This window comes from Lissotriton helveticus, chromosome 7 (assembly GCF_964261635.1).
Source record: "Lissotriton helveticus chromosome 7, aLisHel1.1, whole genome shotgun sequence".
Lineage (NCBI taxonomy): Eukaryota > Metazoa > Chordata > Amphibia > Caudata > Salamandridae > Lissotriton > Lissotriton helveticus.
Genome location: NC_136068.1, coordinates 562,231,104 through 562,251,864, shown reverse-complemented (window position 1 = coordinate 562,251,864; position 20,761 = coordinate 562,231,104). Strand labels below are relative to the sequence as shown.

At 42.3% G+C, this 20,761-nt stretch overlaps 1 protein-coding gene across 1 annotated transcript in view; it reads right to left on the bottom strand.

Moving 5' to 3' along the window:
* Positions 1–2,327: 2,327 nt before the first annotated feature.
* The window catches only part of PHGDH (phosphoglycerate dehydrogenase), a 175,411-nt gene continuing 156,977 nt past the window's right edge, over positions 2,328–20,761 (bottom strand). Inside the window, exons 9-12 of the mRNA XM_078652629.1 lie at positions 13,448–13,580; positions 10,395–10,522; positions 7,957–8,179; positions 2,328–2,738 (exon numbers count right to left, since the gene is read on the bottom strand). Coding sequence (XP_078508755.1) covers positions 2,584–2,738; positions 7,957–8,179; positions 10,395–10,522; positions 13,448–13,580 — 639 coding nt within the window. The 3' untranslated portion in view covers positions 2,328–2,583. The remainder of the gene's footprint in view (positions 2,739–7,956; positions 8,180–10,394; positions 10,523–13,447; positions 13,581–20,761) is intronic.

Sequence of the window (20,761 nt, the reverse complement as noted above, 5' to 3'; positions counted from 1 at the left end):
TGGCTCCACACATTTCCTTATATGATGAGGACATGCTGGTTTATGTCCATTCCCCCAGCAGGTCAGTGCTGATTTTGATAGGAATATTGAACGATTTTGGGGAGGTATTCGGTCTCAGAGTTAATGTTAGAAAGTCATTCTTGTGCGCCCTTGGCAATTTGGTGGTGACACCGGTCAACAAATTCCCAGTACTAGACCGCTGGCTGGTAGACGGAGGGATTCGGGTATCTGGGCATACTGGATACACACAGAGGTAGTGTACAAGCGCTTGAATGTGGACAGAGTCGTAGCAGGTCTGGAGGGCACAATAAGGTTCTGGAACAAGCTCCCCTTGTCGGTGATGGGAAGGGCGGCAGTGACCAAGATTGTCTTCCTTCCTCGCGGCCTCTAGCTTATCCAGAATGGGATGTTTCCGCTTGTAAATCTCCCCCTTCGTCTAAAAGCGAACTGGTCCTACTAGCTTCTTACTCCTCCAGTTCTGGTTATGGGCTAAGGAACTGTAACTTCTGGAGGGGAGTCACCAATTTCAATTTGAACATTTATGCCACCTGGGTCAAAAATATTTTCATAAACTCGGTCAGGGTTGCCACAGTGCCCACTGCCCTGTTCTTTTGTTTATAAATTTGTTTTTATTTTGGTTGAGCTGTGTATCATCTACAGATTGGAGGAAATAGCCAGGATGCTTTTCAGAGAAAAATAACTCTTTGGAAAAGAGCTGGACACGTTCCAGACTTGGAGGTTCTACCGAGCAGGCTTCTTAATGGTGCTATAGGACAAGTAGAAAGCCCCCAATAGTGATCCGACTTTTACTAGCGTGATAAAGGTGACATTGTAGGGACCTTACTATTCACAACAGGTACCACGGAAAGATGGGAACTGGAAGAAGTACTGAAGCTATGTAGACTGCACAGGGATTAGGTAATAGAAGAAGGCAGATTTCTGAATCACTAGTGGAAGAATCCAAATGCTTCTAACTGATTATTCTGTGAGTACCATAAATTCTGTGTATATGAAGTTTGAGAGGCTGCTACATCTTTTCTCTTACTTGTTACAGCAGAGAAGACACCTGGCATGTGTTATTTTGTCATTAATGCAGTAGGTACAGGCTCAAACATCTACAAGCTCAAGAGCTTAGGTGATCCATCACTTTCTGGGTGCTGGTGAATGTAAACACGTTGCTTGTAATCAAAGCTTGTGGATCACTGAGAAGACTGAAATGAGCAAAAAACAGGCTACACTGAACTAATAATTCTATCTATTTTAAATATCTGAAGAAAATAAACATTTGGACTGTAAGATGGACCCCACAAACCCCTACTTAGACAGTTGAAGGTAGATTGACATGGTTAGACTGGGCGCAACCACAGTGCTGGTCCACAGCAATACACATCCTGCTGGCATCCAAGTGACTTCGGTGCAATGGGAAAATCATTGGGAAAGCTGTGGTCACGGTTTTTGAGGTCATACTTCAGGTATTTATGTAATCGGAAGGGGGAGATCCACATATACTAATTCGCTTGGCCATCTCCACTCAGCTGAATCAAGAGAAGTAATCAACCCAGGAATTTAAACAGATGTATCTATGGAAGGACCCACTTTTAGAGCCTTAAGCTATGGTACTTTACCATGGTTTCTTATGGCCCATATCCTTAACCTCTCAGTACTCAATTGGAACTCAACCCCCATTAAAATCAAAGCGCAGCCATGGATAACACGAAGACTGGATGTCTCTAACGTACTCAATGTACCTCCTTATTTCAATTTCTCTCTAAAAAGTATTAAAACTTTGTATTGCATCTCTTCTCACCACGGCAGGTTTTATGTATATTTTATTTTTTTATGTGACTGGGAACTCCTGAGGCCCGCCTCCCTTCTGCCTTCATCCAGTTTCTTTTTTAAAATAGGTCTTGAGAACGCCTGTGCCCCGCCTCCCTTCCGTCTTCATCCTGGTTTTCCACTTGTTGTTAAACCTCCTTTTGTTGCATACATTTAGCGTTACCTGCATTCTCTTTTATATTCTGTACCTCCTCCTGCTGGTAGCCCTCATATTTGTGTATGTTTTAATTTCCCCTGTTTTTATTCTTTTTGCTTCGTTTTTTTGCTTGGACTGCCTCTTCCGTTCTATGTGTCACACTCCACCAGATTCAGAGGAATTGATTTTGTTCATTTTCACTCAACAAGATTCCTCTTGCCGTTACTTGCGAATATTCCCAACAGCAATGTACGAAATAGTGTAACACCCCTGTAGCACGATTTATTTTTGGTAAACTACCACTAAAGCAACTGTCTTGGCCAATTAACATTCTAAAAATAAAGACAAATGCACATTTTAGTTGATTTCTTTAGTTTCTCTTTTTGGCACTGCATAGTTATTAAGGGGGAGGCACAATATGCGTTCACAATGTCCACAATGGTTTAAAGCCCATGTTTGTCAAATATGTTTTTGTAGCACTGCTGCAGCTGTGCCTGCTCATCTACTCATCTCCACCCCAGGGATGCTGCATGACTGTCCCTTCAACCACCATTGCATGAGGCGCGAGGAGAGCACGTGTGTAAGCCAGAAGGACACGGTGATGGGGAATGTCAGATGGACATCTGGAAGGCAGACACAGTGTGGGGAGAGAGCACCTCCAGGCTTTTCAGCGGGGAAGAGACCCCCAGAATGCTCCACTCCTTGCCGCCGATAGAGGATGAGGTGTTGTAGGACTCCAACTGTACTCCAGCTTTTTCCAAGGTTCCTGAGAGAGAGAAAACAGAGCAGAATTAGTGGTGGTATCATATTTGTAGGAGTATATCAGGGATACTAGTGTTAGGAGGGTCAAGGTGATAGAGGAAAGAATGGGCAACACATGAATAACGTCAACTACATTTCAGTAGGATAGGCACAGAGGGCAAGACTGGAAAATAGTTGCTGGGGTGAATAACCAGGAAGGGAAGACAATGATGGAGAAAGGAATATAATGAGATGAGAACGATGGCGTGATAGTGAGAGAATAAGATCGCTAGGGAAGGTAAGAAATGACAGGAGTAGGTACTCAGAAACTTTTATGGCTAAAAACTGAAGGGGAACGGTAGAATAAATTGACGGCAAAATGAAGACGATTGACAAAAGTGCAGCACAGTGGGTGGAGCGAACGGGGGAGGAAAAAAAGAACAGACGTATGGAGGGACAGGTACAAAATAAGGACAGGGGAAAGGGGAGAGAAAGGGCAGGGTAAACACTGAGAAAATTACTACAGGCGATACTGTGATTAAAAAAAAGACAGTGCAGAGAGTACCATGAGGAAGAACACCGACAGACAGAAGAATTCTGTGAAATTAGGTGAGCCCCGGCCATGCTCAATCATGGCCCCACCATAGTGCAGACTCTGTACTGCACTCACACCTCTAAACTCACTGCCCCAATTCTTATGATTATTAATATTTTGTATGGTGCAAAAGCATTGTACCGATCAGACGTAGCATACAACGATTTTATGGAGTGCACTGAAGTCCTAAGGATCAGTGCACCTTCTGCATTTCCAGGACCTGTGCATCCGTTTAGTGAGGGTTGTGAAGCATTTGAGCATGCAGTGCAGTGTGCTTGCACCGCAACAGAACATTAGGTGCACGGCTGTGAATGTACACCCGGAAGAGAACTCGTTCACTACATTTCTGCACAGGTACATTAATTGGAGGGTGGCAGCAGTGCACGCCTTCTATACGTCTTCAAAGGAGAACATGGCCACCATCTGGATTTGGGGTTCCCGCTTATTTTTCAAAGGAGGCATGCACTTGTACGTCATACTACTATCACAGCAGCAGACTGTCGTGATGCCAAACTAGCCTTTTTTTGTTTTTAAAAGCGTGCCTCAATAACGCTGAAACTGTGTCTTCCATACCAGAGAATTAAAAAAAAAAACACGATTGTCAATGTTTCTAAAAACACAATGGAGAATGAAAAACGGTATGAATTTCAAAGTTTTAATACCACGCTGCAGAACCTAAATTGTCATGAGGTACCATTCTGGAGGTTACGCAATCCACTCCTAGACAACCAGCGACCACGTACTTCCAGAGTGGTTCTCCCCTTATCATTTAATAAGTGAATGTCTGACTGGGAAGGTTGCCTCTCCTAGGCTGCTGTCACCGTTGTGGTGCACACTAAATTATACCAAGGACCAAAATTCCTTAGACTGCATCTCAAAAGCTTCTAAGACTCCTTTGTTGCAGACTAACTGATCTTCAAATATCCACCTGGTGAATATGCCCATGAGCAAATGCCCCTCTCCAGTAGAAGAGTCAAACCTAAAACTCTTGTAGAAATCCTGTCTTTTTTCCACTATGTATGAATTAGGGCACAGATTTACCAATATTTGACGCAACGTGGAGCGGCAACCAAAGCTGCTGCACTGCATTGCGTCAACGAGCAAAAGAAAAGATCCACTATATCTGAAAAAAAACGCAATTTGTTTTCTCTCTCCACCGCTGTTGCACTTTTGGCAGCCATGTGCCAACACAAACGCCCTTGCACTGTAGTGCAAGGGTGTGTGCGGTCTCAAAGGATAGTTTTTATACTGGAAGGGTCCCCTGCCAGTACAAAACCTATGCTTTAAAGACGTTACCCAATTTGTATGTGTGCTGTACAATGCAGCGCACGTGCAAAGTGGGAAAAATAAAAAAATGAAAGCATTTCTCTTTGGCCTTGCTCGAGGAGGAGTAGGGTTTTGGTGCTAGTAAATAGGGAATTACGTCAAAACCATGGCTGGTTGCACGGGAATGCCCATGTACCACCCATGGTAGGCCCCGTTGATGCAAAGTAGTGGATAGCGCAAATTTGCTTTACTTTGGGATAGTTTCCAACGCAAATCCAACCCCAGCACTTAACAATAGGTTTGCATCACAAACGTAATGCAAACCCGTAGCAAAGCATTAGTAAATCTCGGCCTATCTCCTCCACTCATCAATACTCCCTTAGCTATAGGTTGGAGATTGAACATTGGTTAGAGTCTGCTGAGATGGTCTTTATTATGATACCGACCAAAACATGGTTCAATGATAATTCTCAATCCTTGATGGATTTACTTATTCCGCTAGACTTCTCTGAATTTCAAAGCCTGATTGTCAAATTTAAGTTAAATTGACCACTAAATCAGCCTGAATGGATTATTATTTATCATACACCTGGACAACAACTCCTTTATAAAACAATGCATTGATCAATCATATTACATCTCAACTAAAAGAGTCCAACAATTATTTTTCAAGAAATTTAAATTTACACTTGATTAGGGCATCCGTACCTTGTTTTTCTGCTTCCTACCAGTGTGAGAATGATATATTCCAACATTGGCTTGAACCCACACGCATTTAGGAGTCTCGCAGGAGCTCACCATTGTTAAGGAGAACTACTTGTAAGCTGATGCTCCTATCCTATCCTTACTTCGTTCTACTTAATAATTTTTAAATGAATAAGGAAAACATTTCTCATCAAGATTTAGCACTCTTGTTGCCAAATTACCTTGAAAACAAACCTTGATCACCTCGATGCTGACATATAATTGTACAATAAGTGTAGTGAAGCCGATACATGGAGCATGGAATTTTTATTAGAATGTACGTGCCCAAGAGCCAGAATGTTAAAGAAATCTGCTTGTCCTTGACACAAATCCACTCGCTCTACCTACCATCAGCGGCGGCTCATCAATAATGGTGAAGGAGCATCGCCCCACTGCCTCAGAAGCATGAAATTATGTAAAATAAAATGATAATAAAGCAGTTTTATTATTATTATTTTTCATGACAGGAGCTGGACCCAAGCCGAGTCTTGGGAGCGGGCTAAAGGCAAGCATGGAGAACACTTGCACTGGAGGGCACTGCAAGTGCGCATGGCTGTTTGGCTGGCTGGCTGCCTTAGGACGGCCCAACCATCATTCGCACTTGGAAGTCTCCAGGCTGGTGCATGGACAGAAACTGGCACTGGTTCTCGATCCCTCTTGGAGCGTAAAACCAACCGGCTCCGCCCGATCCCGACGCTGCTCTCATGCTGTGCAATCTTATTACCAGCATGAGAGCAGCGTCTGGATTGGCATATGTGATCAGGAGTTGTGAGCACTGAGGTGGCAGGTACGTTTAAATGTATTTATTGCCCCGCTACTTTTCTCTCCTGGCAGCCGCCACTGAGCACTTCTTCCGTCCTCTCCCTCCAAAAAGAGGGATGGGACAATTTAAAAGACTGTAATGGACATTGGCTGTGTAGATCCTTCCAACAGGAGCATGAAACCCACTGTACCTTGGGGTTTACAACTATAGGCTTCTCGCCATGTGAAGGAAATCATTATCATGAGATACAAGGTGGCACCATGTGTATTGGCAAGTCTGTATAAACATGACATCGTCTACCTGTACACAATGGCACATTTACTTATTTTCAATCTCTCTCTAGCTCTCTCTGCCTCTCTCTCCCTACCACTTTCTTATTTTAAAGTTACATTTTTTATAGGTTTAAGTTAAGACATATGTTTGAACACGTGTAAACAATTGCTTCACTGCATGATAGAAGTGATTAGAGACCTTAGCAGAGTAAGAGTAACCCATCCTCCTGTGCGCAGTAATTGCCTACCACATAATGCCCTATACCAGGCCTGTTTCTGTACTATGGCGCTCCCAGCTGGAGGGCACTAGTCACCATCAATGTGTATCCCTGCGATTTTTTTTTTTGCAGCAAGTCCGTAGCCGTGTACACAAAAATAGAGGAACATGAGCCCAAATCATGTATGGAGCCTAGGGCTTCTAAATACATGGACTGGGCCCTGTCTAAGAAAGAGTACGCTTTTCAGGAACAGGGTTAGAATTCGGATTTTTTCATGGATGGGGTGATCAGGATGGAAAGCAGAAAGAAGCTGGTGTAAAGTTCTTAAACTTGAAAAGTATTTTGTTTTCTATAACTGGACACTAGCTACCAATTGATCTATTTCCAGTTGTATAACCGTGTACTGGAGTACTTTTAATCATTTATTTTTGACTTGGACCTTTCGTTTTTTCTAAGAATTATAAATAATAAATGTTTACGGTTAACCAACTCTCAATTTAACTACTTTGGAATGATAGGAGATTTAGAAGATCCTGTTTCAAGGATTTGATCTTTTCCCCTGTAGAACATAAACATATCAGTGATGGGGACTTAAAACGCTGACCCATTTACCAGTGTTTCTTTATTCTCCTTCTCTGGGTGTTGTATGAACAACAGCATATCTTGTATACACCGGTACATCTCAAAAAGAACAAATTGGCCAGTTAATGGCATTCAGCTCGAAAGGTGCACACATTATTAACTTGAAGGAAGTATTATTGGTTGTTTTTGTTTTTGTCTAAGGGGGGCGTGGCACGGCACCCCACACTAGACCGTGCATTTTGGAGCAGAACCAAGCTGGATTTAAACAGGATTGCTCCTTGCCTAGCGTGGCACAATCAGAACAATAAAATGGTTGTTGGACTGGGGTGTCGACCAAGTGATTACCACAGGCTGAGACTAATCTAAGGATTCCTTCCATCTCTTTTTTAATATTTCTCAAAAATAGAGGTGATACTTTCAAAAGAGGGGGAAGAAAAGTGCAAGCGCACACGAATGAAAGAGAAAACTGTGGGTTAATAACAGATTCACACATAGAAAATAGCTACATATTTACCAATCAGTTGTTTATACAGTTTACAACTATTTGCAGGGGCCCATGCAAGATACACTTCAGGAAAAGGCAGTAAATAAAAGACACACATACTGTGCATGGTAAATGTGGGTCTACACGGGGTTTCACTCCTCATTAAACAGTGTATGCAACTATACATATGTGATTAGGAGTGACCTGAAATGAACATGGCCTCACTCTCTCGATTCCTCTTTCCTTCCCCTTCATCACATGCAATCTGTGTGGATTACTGAGTCTCAAATGGCCTACAGTCACACGACACACTCCTTACCGAAAATCCCAGGCAGGTCTCTTGCTCCCGCTGTCTTAAAGCCCAAGAGGTGAGCAGCCAGGGGTACTGGCTGCCTGAAGGTAGCACCATGGAGCTCCAACAGGATTGGTGTGCATCCATGCACAGTACCGACAGCGCTGTGTGAGGTGCCAACGACTGATAGCTGGATGCGGCACTCTACCGGGCACAGCCCTGGGGCTTCATCCTTATGATGAGCAGTGACCTAAGGGTAAAAAATCAAACGAGAAAGCATCAAACTTCAGAAGTGTGGATGCATAACAGCATCACACATGTCAAACAGTACAGACCTACAGGATGGTACACCACATAGCCCCACTAATGTACACAACTCCAACTATAAATACAAAATTCCACTGATACACAGTAGACATAACCAACCACAATCATGCGCACAACCACACTAAGGTACAGACTTCCGCTACAGCAAGTGGCCTCACTGATGCAAACACAGTATCCCGGATACTCTAAGGTTCACAAATGAACACAACCCTTTTGATGCCAGCAGATTAAGTAATGTGCACATAGTTCTACTAATGCCCACAGACTGCATACACACACAGTTTCTCCACGGCCCATGCATCTCAGAAAGCTTACTGAATTGAACACAACTCCTCTGATTGCAGTGATCCACTAACACTCTCACTGCTGGACTGATCACACACACTACGTTCCAGTGTCCACTGCACCGCCAGTTACCATTCACTCCTTCACTGATCCCCCAGTGAATTCTGCATGGACTCCAGTGCCGTGAACAGCATTCAGCTCCATCAAACTTCGACCGCTCCACAGGCTACAAGCAGCTCCACCCATCACAGGGATCCAGGGGTGTACTTCACATCAGAAAGGGGTTATCAAAAGCTGACCAGGTCTTATTTATTTATTTATAACGTTTTAACCACTGATTTAATGTAGCTATCTAACTATGAGCTGGATCACATCTGATGTTTCCAAGACACCAGAGTTCTTGAACCTAGCCACAAGAATGAATATGCAGCGCATGCAAACCACCTACATCAACAAAAAAGTTTAATCGCCCTTGTGGTGTGCTAGCAATATGGATTTCAATTCTATGAACGTGTTTGAGGCACTTGAGATCCAGAGAGGAAGCACAGGGCAGAGTCGCATAAAAAAAAACATTGATTACAACTGTCTGAATCCCTCACCTTGGAATACAACAGAAAAGGCTCTTAAGGAAAAGAGAAAAAGACGAGTAGGTAGATAACGATAAGCTAGTCTCTTGGCTAAATGCACTGGTCAAAACCTCCAGGAATCTTCTCCTTAACAGGATCCAATCTTGGCAATGTCTATCTCATGTTTAAAGCTGGGACCCTTTCCGAATCAAGTAAGATTCATCCAGCACATTTTGTCATTGAATTGTGGATCTACCAACTACCTGTGATGCAGTAGACCTCCACAACTCGGACCTTAATTCAGTAATAATACATATTTTCTGCTAAGAAGATCAATGGATTCTGCCCTTGTGCTGCACTGTAAGATTGTGGGCAAAGCAAAACAAACACTCAGCAAAATAATGAGGAAGGCAGGAAAACGAAAAAACCTGTATTTGCAGCAGGTGTACGTGTCCATCTCCAGATTAAAAACAATTGGTGCAGAAGCTTTATTTGTAGATGATGACATACTATGGTATACACCAAGAAGAGCCTTTTAAAATAACTCAAATATTTCCAGTCATACTGCTTAGTCAAGAAACTATTCATAAACGTCACTAAAAAGTACGATAATCACATGGTTTCCCCCGAAAAAATAGAAACTAAAATTTTGTATCAAGGCACAAAAAATCTTGAATAATAGCCAAGATGGCCCTAATTTAGTATACACTAAGACCATGACTTCATAAGTCTGCTACTGATACCAGAAAAGATGATTTTCCTCAATTTTACAGTTCAGTGGGGAAAACATGTAGAAACTGTATTTGTGCATATCTTGAAAAAATTTAAAGATGCACAAATAGCACCCGCTTTTTGTTGGTGCTAAAAGGTACAACTGTGTTCCACGGAGAAGAGGAATTGCTGCATTTCTTGATGTGGTGACACTACTTTTCTCTAAATAGTAAAATTGTGTCAAATGAGCAGAACCCCATGTTCCACAAATTTAGTACAACTGTTTACTATCCCAACATATTGTAGATAAGCATTTAAAAAGGCTATTTACAATGTCACTAGTTTGTCACTGGATGCCCTACCAAGGAATTATGAGCTGGAAATCAAAAGAACAACATTCACATCTCATACAGGGTTTCCTGAAATCGAGCAGAAATCATAGGAAGTCCGCAAATAGGTCATCCCTCAACAAATAGGACCCGGTAGTATTCTTGCACTCCAAAGGAGGTATCTTTTGTTCCTCATTCACCATTGCACAAGCTTGACCATGCCTCTCACTCAGTCATCAGTGCGTACCTTCAACCCGGCCTCCTTCGCGTACAGCCCAGCATTGACCAAGTTTATATCTTGCTTCGCTGCCCCACTCAGAAGACCGACCGTCACAGCGGCGGTGAGGTAATTCCCAGCCTGCCTCAAGCTCTCTCCTATAATGCAAATACATAAGAATAACCACACCACATTTGTTATCAAACAACACTTCATTAGAAATCAATTTCAATTTAAAAAGTGTTTTTTAGATACACCTTCACTATCAGAGACGAGAAGTACTGCACTTATTTAAAAATTCCAACATATAGAAAATATAATGGCGACAACTGATTAGCAGGTACATTTTATAGCCAGTGTGTGGCGAGGCCAACCAATAACAACATTACTATAAAACAATGTCCGGAAAATACAATTATTTTTCACATTCTGAATGTATTCATCAAAAAGGGGGCCCTGAATTCCACACCGTCACATCAATAGAGACCCATTACATATTACAGACTACCAAATGCAAGCAGAGCGAGGAAATAAATGATGAAATTGAATGTGGGTGAGAGTAGTTGCCAGTGGCTGAGATTCATAAAAGCACTCCATCATGTTTTTTTCATCAAACTCTCGCACAACCAAGGAAAGAAGCCTTGCCCTCCCGATGTACCAGGAAGATGGGGAGGGCACGTGCTCCGGTTTGAGGACCAAGTAGAGTACCAAGGGCGCGACACAGCAAGCGGCCAATGCCAACTGCTGGAAGCAAATGCATGAATTTTTCTCACTGTGGTCGCTGTAATTACAAAAAGACAGACTCTGAAATAATTTTCTCTTTTCAGAATAGAGATGCATGTCCTTGCCGTGTTCTTCGGCCCCTACCCGATGCGCTCTGTGTGCGGGGCTTTCTACTAACAGTCGTCTTTCAGTTCATATGGCGAACTGCAGGTCATGATATTTGGGTAACGGAACCACTTGGGCAATCCTAACTTCTCTGATCTTGTCTTTGGGGCATATCCAGGCGACCATCCACTTTTAATATGTCAATTATCCTGCCAGCTACAAAGCGTCTGTAGGATCAGATTAGACCTTAGACAAGGTAACCAAGAAGCATCCTGTTTTGGGGTCTTCTAGTTGGGTGGCTAGATGTTTTGACCAGTGGCAGCAAATTCTCTATAAGACTCGAACTGCAGATGACTGCCTTCACAATCTTTTCTTCTCTCTGATAATCCTTTACAGTTACTGCCTAGCCCTGCTTCAGCTCCAAAGAAAGAAAAGTTGTTTTATTTCTCCAGTCTCAGGCCTCCCCCGAGGCTTTAAAAAAACACGAGTTTTTCAAGTTGTAATTTAGGTCTTCTACAACAGATTAATCATTAAGGAGGTGTTAAGTTTACTCAGATAAATAATTTGTAAACTCAGAAAATATCAGTAATTAGGCAAGATAATATTTTTAACCGGACTCTTTACACTCATTGCATGGGGTTCAACGCTGCATCTGCAGCCAGTTTTGAGGATTGGGGAAGACCTATTTTTTGATGCAGTTTCTGGTATGTGCTGAAAGATAGATCAACCTTGGGCTTGGTTATTATTCCAAATCCTTTTACTGCGTCCCTTCAACAAAGTCGTAGATATTCCCACCTCTTTAGGCACCTTATTTTCATGTCAAGGATTTCCTTAATTTTCTTCCAATTAGACATTGTCTATTTATAGGTATGATTCTAGAAAAGAAAGTAGTTATCCACCTGCAACACCTTGGTGTTCACCACGATTTGTGACAATGTAATCAATGAAATTGTGTGCCCTAGTGCAGTGTAGTGATGGCTACCTTTCAGGATGGAGGGGTGACTGTCTGCCTTTGGTGCTTGCCTTTTTTGGGGTTAGGCATTCCATGGGGTTTGCTTATCCATTCGGTCTGCTTGCATGAGCTAGGAGCAGTAAATCTCTTTGGCAGAGACTTCAGGTACACCCATCCAATGACATGCAGAGTGGCCCAGGAATCCATTCTACTGCCCATAATTGTCAATCCTTACAAGGAGAAGCAAGACGATCTTGAGTCGTGCTAAAATATCTACATCTATGTGTATGTGCTTGATAAACAGAGACATACAGATTTGTTGATAGAGGGGCACATCTGTCGTTTGAAGGAGTGATCGACTCTTATTAAGTGAAGGATATTGCCCCACTCTGACAAATTTAGAATACCTTCTTCAGGCCCAAAACAGCTGTTGCTTACCTGTACAATCAAGGCAATTTATTTTTGGTACAGAAGGGGATCTACCCTTGCAATACAATAATCAATGAAATTCTTAGGTTTTACAAGACGTGAACCTTTCACTATGAGCGAATTTAGGAAGTAGCATCAAACACCCTAACTTCAGCTCCACTTGCTGGGATAAAGTAAGTGTTTACTTTCAACTGATCTATTAGGCCAGGTTAGTGCCCGGTTGCCTCTCATTTGGGGGGAGCAGTGCCCACTTTGTCCATCTCAGGCATTATTTCTCCCTAAAAATGCATTTCCCCTCACTAATGCTTGTGGGAAGAAAGACATTTAATCAGATCACCTAAATTTTAGGTACCCTTTTTGCTGGGAGTTTGTGAAATGCAAAAGGGTGTTTCCAATTTAAAAAAATGTTCTTGTTTCTACAGGGGTTAAATATTTCCACCTTCCCCTGTGCCTTTACACATTTTAGGGCTGCCCCCCCCTCCCCTCTTTCCACAGTAACTAGGCATTTTTGCCCAAGTTTTTGACAGGAGTAAAGCTAGAAGAGTGTTCCTAGTGAGAAACTACATGTTTAAGTTTGGTGACGACCTATAACCCTGCTAGCGTGTTGGTGTTCACCAAATTTACAGGTGAATCAGAATCCACCCCAGAAAGCAGATTTATTCACACAGAAATGTTATCATACTTTCCGAATTTCAGGGGGAGCAAAAGGCAAAACTCAGTTCACAGGATTCTGGGTCAGGGGATTTTGCACTCACAAATGGTCATTTCCTCACATAAATGGCAGATGACCAAAATGCCCAATTTAATCCTTTCTAGTTGGTTTCATTATGCACATAAAATATGGATTTGAGGGTAGACACTTTTCGATGCTCACCCAGGGTTATTACTGCAATCTCTGGAGTCTCCAGTGAGGCGCTGGTCCTGATCAGGGTGCCCAGAATTTCACCCAGCTTTATCCAAGGTTTGGTCTCCGGGGCGAATGCACTCGTCAGAGCTGGGGCATTGACCTGAGGAAAAGGACAAAATAATTATTTAACACAGAGAACGAGGGTGAACACATTGGATATAAACATTAGGTATTTCGAGCATCGGAAGGAGATGTATGAGAAGAGAAAAAAACAATATCCCTGGGGAATCTGGGTTAAATTTCAATGAATATATTTAAGGAAATGTTCTGTATTTAAATAGTCGACTATACAGAAAGTATCAAGATTCGTCCGTGGAAGGCAATGAGAATAATTCTTTTAAAAATGTTAGGTATAATGATTTGCTTCAGATCCTTCTGTCGGATGATCTTACAGAAGGTGTGGACTTTAAAGAACATTCTGTTCTTTAGATATGTTCGAACTGGAGGGAACGGAGTCAGCAGTCGAAGGTGGACACCATTCTCATGGCTCCTGGACTTCATTCCTTTCTAGACTCATTATCAGTGATCCCATGGGACCAAGGTCCTCCTGAGAGGGACTTCACTGGGCTGATGTGGAAGTGGTCCTGGGGTGCTCCAGTGGAGCAGAGACATGGGGTGAAAGTGGAGTCGGGAATGGAGAAACTTCTTGGCCCGATCACCATTGGAAGGTTCAATATATCGGTGTTCTAGGAGCAGCGTGCTCTAGTTTCTGTAGTGGGGACATCTGATGGGAAAGATGCCTGTTTAGGGTGCTAGGACGGAGAGGTGAGGCAGAGTGTGAGAGTCCTAACATTGGCTCAAAGGTTTGATTAAACAAGTGTTTCTTCGGTTTGAACCAGAAACTTGCAGATATGTTGAGTTTTCTCCGACATCAGGAACCCTGCTGATTTAAAGGTACAGTTTCGTCAGAGGTATTGGCTAAAATACAGGGTAAAGCTTTTTAGTTTTTGTGTGCCAGGCAGATTTGACCATGCCTCGGTAAATGTTTTCCTTCAGCAAAGCAAGGGGATTGGATTTATTACCACCTAGCGATTTTTACATTAAGCAAATACCAGAAAGTTAAAATTTATAACAAAATGATTCCACCAATTTACAGGAGGTGAAGACTGAAACTTAAATACATTTGAAGTATTGAAAATAGGTTGATGTAATGACCACTTTTACAGGTAGACTGGTTTACAAGTTGCGTGAAAACCCAACTGAGACAAATATTTTTTAAAGTGTAAAGTTTGATTGGTATGAGAATAGTCTAAATCATAGATTAAGGTCACCAAACAAAATATCTTTACTGCAGTTATTTACAAGATTACAGACAATTTCAGGCAGTTTAGAAAAATAGTAGCAGGGTATCAGGACAGTAAAGTATCCAAAGATAAAAATAGCTGCAGGTGGGTAATTTTAGTCTACATACCATCAGTTCGTCAACATATTCACTGATTTCGAAACTATTGTCAGTGACGTTTAGTTATTCTCTGTAAATCAGGGTCACCCTCCCACTTGATGTTTCCTATCTTTATGCAGTACATTACAACCACCGGAATGGTGTACATAATATCAGGCCCTGAAGCATCATGGGTCCAGGTTTCAGTCAGCACATAAAGATCTAGGTTAGAATCACTAATTAACACATTGAGTTTAATTTTATGGTTAGATAACAATGTCATATTTAAAAGATTACTTATATGACTAGGAGGCATGATTTAATTATTATTAGTCGCATTACCTTTTCAAACAGGTGACTATTTTCCCATAGTCAGGCTCGGTTTACACAACTTTTCCCATACGTTCGCTGGAGCGATAGATGCCCCTTTTTTTAAAGATTATATAGTTTTGCACATAGACACTTACTCAAGAGATACACAAATACATGAACAGAGAAAGGGCACTGAAGAAGTCATTGATAGCCATGTAAGGACATACACCAGGGGACAGATATGATCAAGGGATATATCAAGTGAGTCGAATGAAAGAAAAAAAAGGCGTTTTTAGAAAGTGGCAGGCTGGAACCAGTATCTGGGAAAAGTGGAGATCAGGGTGGGTACCCAAGAGGACCATATGGGGGTTGGTGGACTTTTACATGCAACATCTTAATGAGTATAAGGATTGTGCAAATAAAAGCACATTAACAATAGAAATTTGAGCCATTGGTTCATGTCTGGAGGGGGTGAAGAGCGTTCTGGGATTACCCTCTTCCTTGGCAGACAGATTTATAAGGTGTGTTGGGTATGGTCATAAGCGATGCTGACCGGTTGCATAACAGTAGCGAACACTGCAAGGGGTTGGCATACCAGCCAACTTATAAAAAAATGTCTCCACATGAAGAGCGGGTAGGGCTTCATGCCAAGAGCTAGCTAGAGGCTTTCTGTCCTCCACCAATCCCTCACACTCCTCACCCCAAAATAAGCCTCCACCAACCCCCTCGCCTCCCCTCCCAAACCAAAGAGTCACTGAGGGCGTGGTCGATGTCCTGGGGTGTTTTCAAAATAAAAATCAGCCGCTTACAGCCTCCGAAAACAAGCAGGAAAGCCACTCTGTGCAGTGGGTTCCAGCTAGGTTTGCCTGTCACCGTGTGATTTCGGCTCCTCCCTGAATGACTGTGTGAAGGCAGCCGAAATTGTGCGACACACAGTGGCACCGTGTGAGTTTGCAGGTCGGAGTTGGTGCTCCTCAATTACTCAGCAAAAATAAAAAATAAAATAGAGACTCACGTGGAGGCTGTAGGTCAACCTGAGATTGACAGAAGGACGAGCCCACACAAGGCAAGCTGTACCCTAGCGGAAGGATGCGAGGCTCTAAGAGCAGAGGATCCTCCAGTTAGTGTGGGGCCAAAAAAGCTTTATATGGCATGAAAAGAGAAGTCAGAAAATATTTCCTTGCTGTAACAACCTACTAGACTGAATAAAGAGGAAGAAACTGCTAGAGCCATATTGGAGTAGGAGAAATGTAATGCAGGGTACAGAGTTGAAACTTGACCATCTGGATGCTCTAACATTATATAGAGAAGACCATTGCTTTAGGTGCAAATCTTGAATGTGGGGGACGGTTTCCCCATGGTTAGGGTTACAGGACTTGTACTGATGTGGAGTTTTTATTTACCCTGTAAAGAGGTCAAAATAGTGTAACTGTTACATACCTACGCCAATACAAATGATTGAAACATAGATATGTCAATATTAGACATTCACAACATGTTCAGTCCACTACAAGCTGCTGTTTGGACAGCAGATGCTTTGGTCTGACCATCAAGGCCCTGCTTCTGTTACTACTAACGTGCGGGCTATTTACTGTTTTAACTGCTGCCAACCTTGACGTGTTGCAAAACTTAACAGATCACACTGAGGTACTCCATTGACAATTAATTTAAAAGTATCCCACCCTCTTTCCATTTATCAGGAAATACAATAATTCCAAAGTCTGCTTTGATACTGCAGACATGCACTTTATGCTCTATAACCCAGGTGTCGTAGTGAGCTAGAAAGTTGTAAAGCATTGGCATGGTCAAGGAGCCTTCTTCAACGATGGCTAAAGAGTTTTCCAGCCAATGTGTGGGATGAACCCCCGATTGGGAACAATAAAGTTAACATTGTGACTCGAGATTTGTCTGAACTTCCTTATTAAATCATTTTGCCATTATTTGGACCCCCATTAGAATACGGAGATTGGTCCATAATTGATTATTTTCATAGATTTTCTTTCACTTTCCAGCCAGAGCTATATTGTAGAAATCACATAGACTTGTGTTTTATCCATTGATCAACAGAACAGTAAATATATAGATCATCAAAGCAAACTAAAGCATGTAGCACCTTCTGGGGCTGAGTCACATCCTCTGGACCTCAGATACAAATCTCACCAGTTTGCTTAGGGACAAGAGAAAGTCTCCCAATTCCCAAGTCGTTCCCGGTCACATGTAACTCAAAGAAAAGGTTTCTACACAACTGCAACTGTCATCAACCATATTTCTGGAAGTTGTCAGACAGCTCAGTACACAGGATCACTGTTGGAGAGCGTGAGGTTTGAAGCAGACCAAATCTCACCAACAAATCCACCACCCAAATGAATCAGTGGACCAATTTTCTTTATCATTGCTAAGTATTTGAAACAGAAGTAATCTCAACTTAAAGGTTAGGATGAAATTAGTCTTTTTCAATGTTCAGAAACTCAAAGAACCTGCACTTAAAATGGGTCAATTGAGGCCAAAGAGTGAGGTCCCAGGATCCACCCTGTAGTGCCCCTTTAGTCACTGAGCTAAATTAGACAAACAGTGGCACCATGAGGTAGACAATCATAAGGGCCGGTGTTGACAAATAAGTGCCTATGGGGCACCCTATTTAACCCCACGCCGACTACACCGAATGTTTCCAAACACACAACATTGCTGTCCTCGCTGTAAGATGGAAGAGGCGGATCTCATACACATGTTATGGGCCTGTCCGCACCTTAGAGGATTTTGGGGGAAGGTATGTGGTGCTATGGGGGAGTCACATACTTGCAGGTTGCAGACACCATAGAAGAGTGCCTATTTGGGCTCTGTAAACACAAAGGTTCCCAGAAAGTCCGACTTCGCTTTCTAGATCTCGCTCTTATACTAGCAATACGGTCTAGAACTATGAGGTGGAAGTCAATGAGACCTCCTGCGATATGGTAATTGGCACGGTGAGGTAATGCGATGGGGTGGTGCAGAAAGCGCAGCAATCAGGCGGAAAGAGGATCGGGGGCTGTGCAAACACCAGATATCCATGGAGTGGGATACCATGCTGGAGAGCTTTAAAACTATAGACCTCAATCCTCATACTGCCACTCCAGCTACACAGTAAATTGCTAGTCGAGATACAACAGACTGATGTACCAGAGCGAATGGGAGTTATATATACCCGCACAAATCAGAGCACTACGCAACTTTATGTATGGGCAACTGACGTACTAGACAACTGACATGATGGGCCAGAACATGGGTGGGGGGGGGAGGGGGAAAAGTGGGTAATTGTTCTTAGTTAAGTTGACAGCCGTATTTCTAATTCGGAAAACTACCTGGTATAGCAATATATGGGTTGTTATCGTAATAAATTGGGAACGCGCTGACACTGTTTGAAGGCAATATAACAATCTGGTTTGGATACGATAACTGTATTATGACAAGAAACAACAAAGAAAACTGCTTGCGGCTGGATCGGACCACTGTCACTGTAGCTTTGGTGGGATAGATAACTTAACCCATTTTATTTTGTTCTGTAATAAATACGATCCTGCATGAAGGCGATGGCCCCATCTCCTCTTTTAAATTTATGACATTAGACATGTCAACCCAGCATTGGCGCTCTGTATTAGGCCGGATGATGTGTATGTTGTTAATTCCGTAGCGTCATTTCTATGGGCTGCATGGCCCCGCCTGAGAGAGTTGCCCTCTATGTTAGGTTTCAATTAACCAGATCACCTATGTGGATCTATGCATACCTAACTATGTATTGTGCTGCTAATTTCTGCTTGAATTGCATGCTTTCCCAATGCTTCTTCGAACTTTTACATACATCGTGAATTAGTGGACTGCCCTTATAGGAAAGGAAAATAGTACCTAAATGCTATTGTAATTCACTTGATAGTACTGTATATGCTTCTTAGTCCGTAAGTGTCAAACCGAATTGTATATCTTATTAAAGTTTTTCTGCACTTGCGCTTTTATGCATTTGATAAACGTGTTGATCGTTCTACGGAAATTGAATATAGTGTTACTATGTCGTCCAGTTGATTGAACGGTATGTGTTTTAAAGAAGCAAGTTTTAGTAACAATTTCAAGGGCGATCCATCACAACAATCTCCTAAATTGTTGTGATGGATCGCGCTTGAAATTGACCACTGCTTATACCAAAACAAACAGCGGGATGTAAAGCTTACAAGTATTCGAACACACTTTTCAGTGCTCATTAATCGAGGTAAAAGAAAACAAAGTAGCTGGAAGCCACAATAACCATATAATTGACAGCGAGCACCAGGCGTCCTCCAATTCGTTGGTTCAAAAATGTTAGATCCTACCTGGAAGAGGCATCACCCATACTAACCAGTGTGAAGCGAATTCATGACCTTCAGGTTACACCGTGCCCCAGTGCCCTGATGATAATCCCGCAAGTCATCACAGGGATTAGAAACTCGTCGGCCTTTTCAATATATTTGCCACATATGGCGTTTAATCAGCTCTATGCTCCAAAATTAGGCTGTAGAAAGGTTTACGCACCCGATAGGGAGTGAAGAAGAATTGCCCATGTACCTAAGGAACTCCTTAAAATCACCTATTGTTAGGCGAATAGAGTTCTTGTGTTCATTAAAATGTGTCAGCTGGTGTATTTCCTTCAGAAGTAATTGGATGAATTCTACATGTTTTTTGTATTATTTTTTCACTGTATAATATTACCACATTGCATGATCAATTTGATTTGCATTTGATCAAAAATTATTTTTGGTGGATGTTAGATGTATTGATGCTCAGCCAAGAAGATCAAATGTATATTCTATATGTCTGGAAAAAAAAATTAAATGGTATACACTGAACATATGAACCTTATGGTCATTGTTTCTTTTCCTGCACAAAATAAAAAGCGGTGAAATACACAAACCAGGTACTTCTTTGTTTCATAAAGCAGTATGGTCATTCGTCCATACCTGGTTTGCTAAGGACGAAACCCCCCTTATGTTATAGATATTGACTGTGTCATAGGCAGCCCCCAAGGAAACTAAAGTGAACTGCTTTTGAGACCACTTTTCTTTCTACTCATCCATCCAAAGTAAGCTTGGTTGTTAAGACATCATTTGCAGAGCTGAACGCCAATACTTTGCTGACAGTGCATCCTGACAGGACCTCCAACAGACTGGACAGATCAGATAGCGCAACGCATGTTATTCCGATTGCACTGGGCTGGGCGAGAAGCCTTTGCTTTTGAGGCCTCGTGCTTTTGAGCTAGGAGCCACCCTGGCCAACTCACTTTCAGATTTATTGCAGAGTGAGACATAGATGCTGCATTTGAAGGTAGTCCTGTTACACCTTCAAACCTGGGAGGTAAGACGTTGGCCTATGACCTATATGAGTTGCCAGCTACAAACTGGTAATCATTCAGGTCACATTCCAGACCTCCGTTTTTTACCCACTACAGCAACATGGACCACTCAGAGACCTGCCTCAGGCTCATCAGACTTGGTCCTGCTCAAATAGGCACAGCCCAGCTAGAACGGCCAGGCCAGTGCCCCTACAGATGAGAACACAAGTAGCCCCACACCAACTTGCTTAGTTCT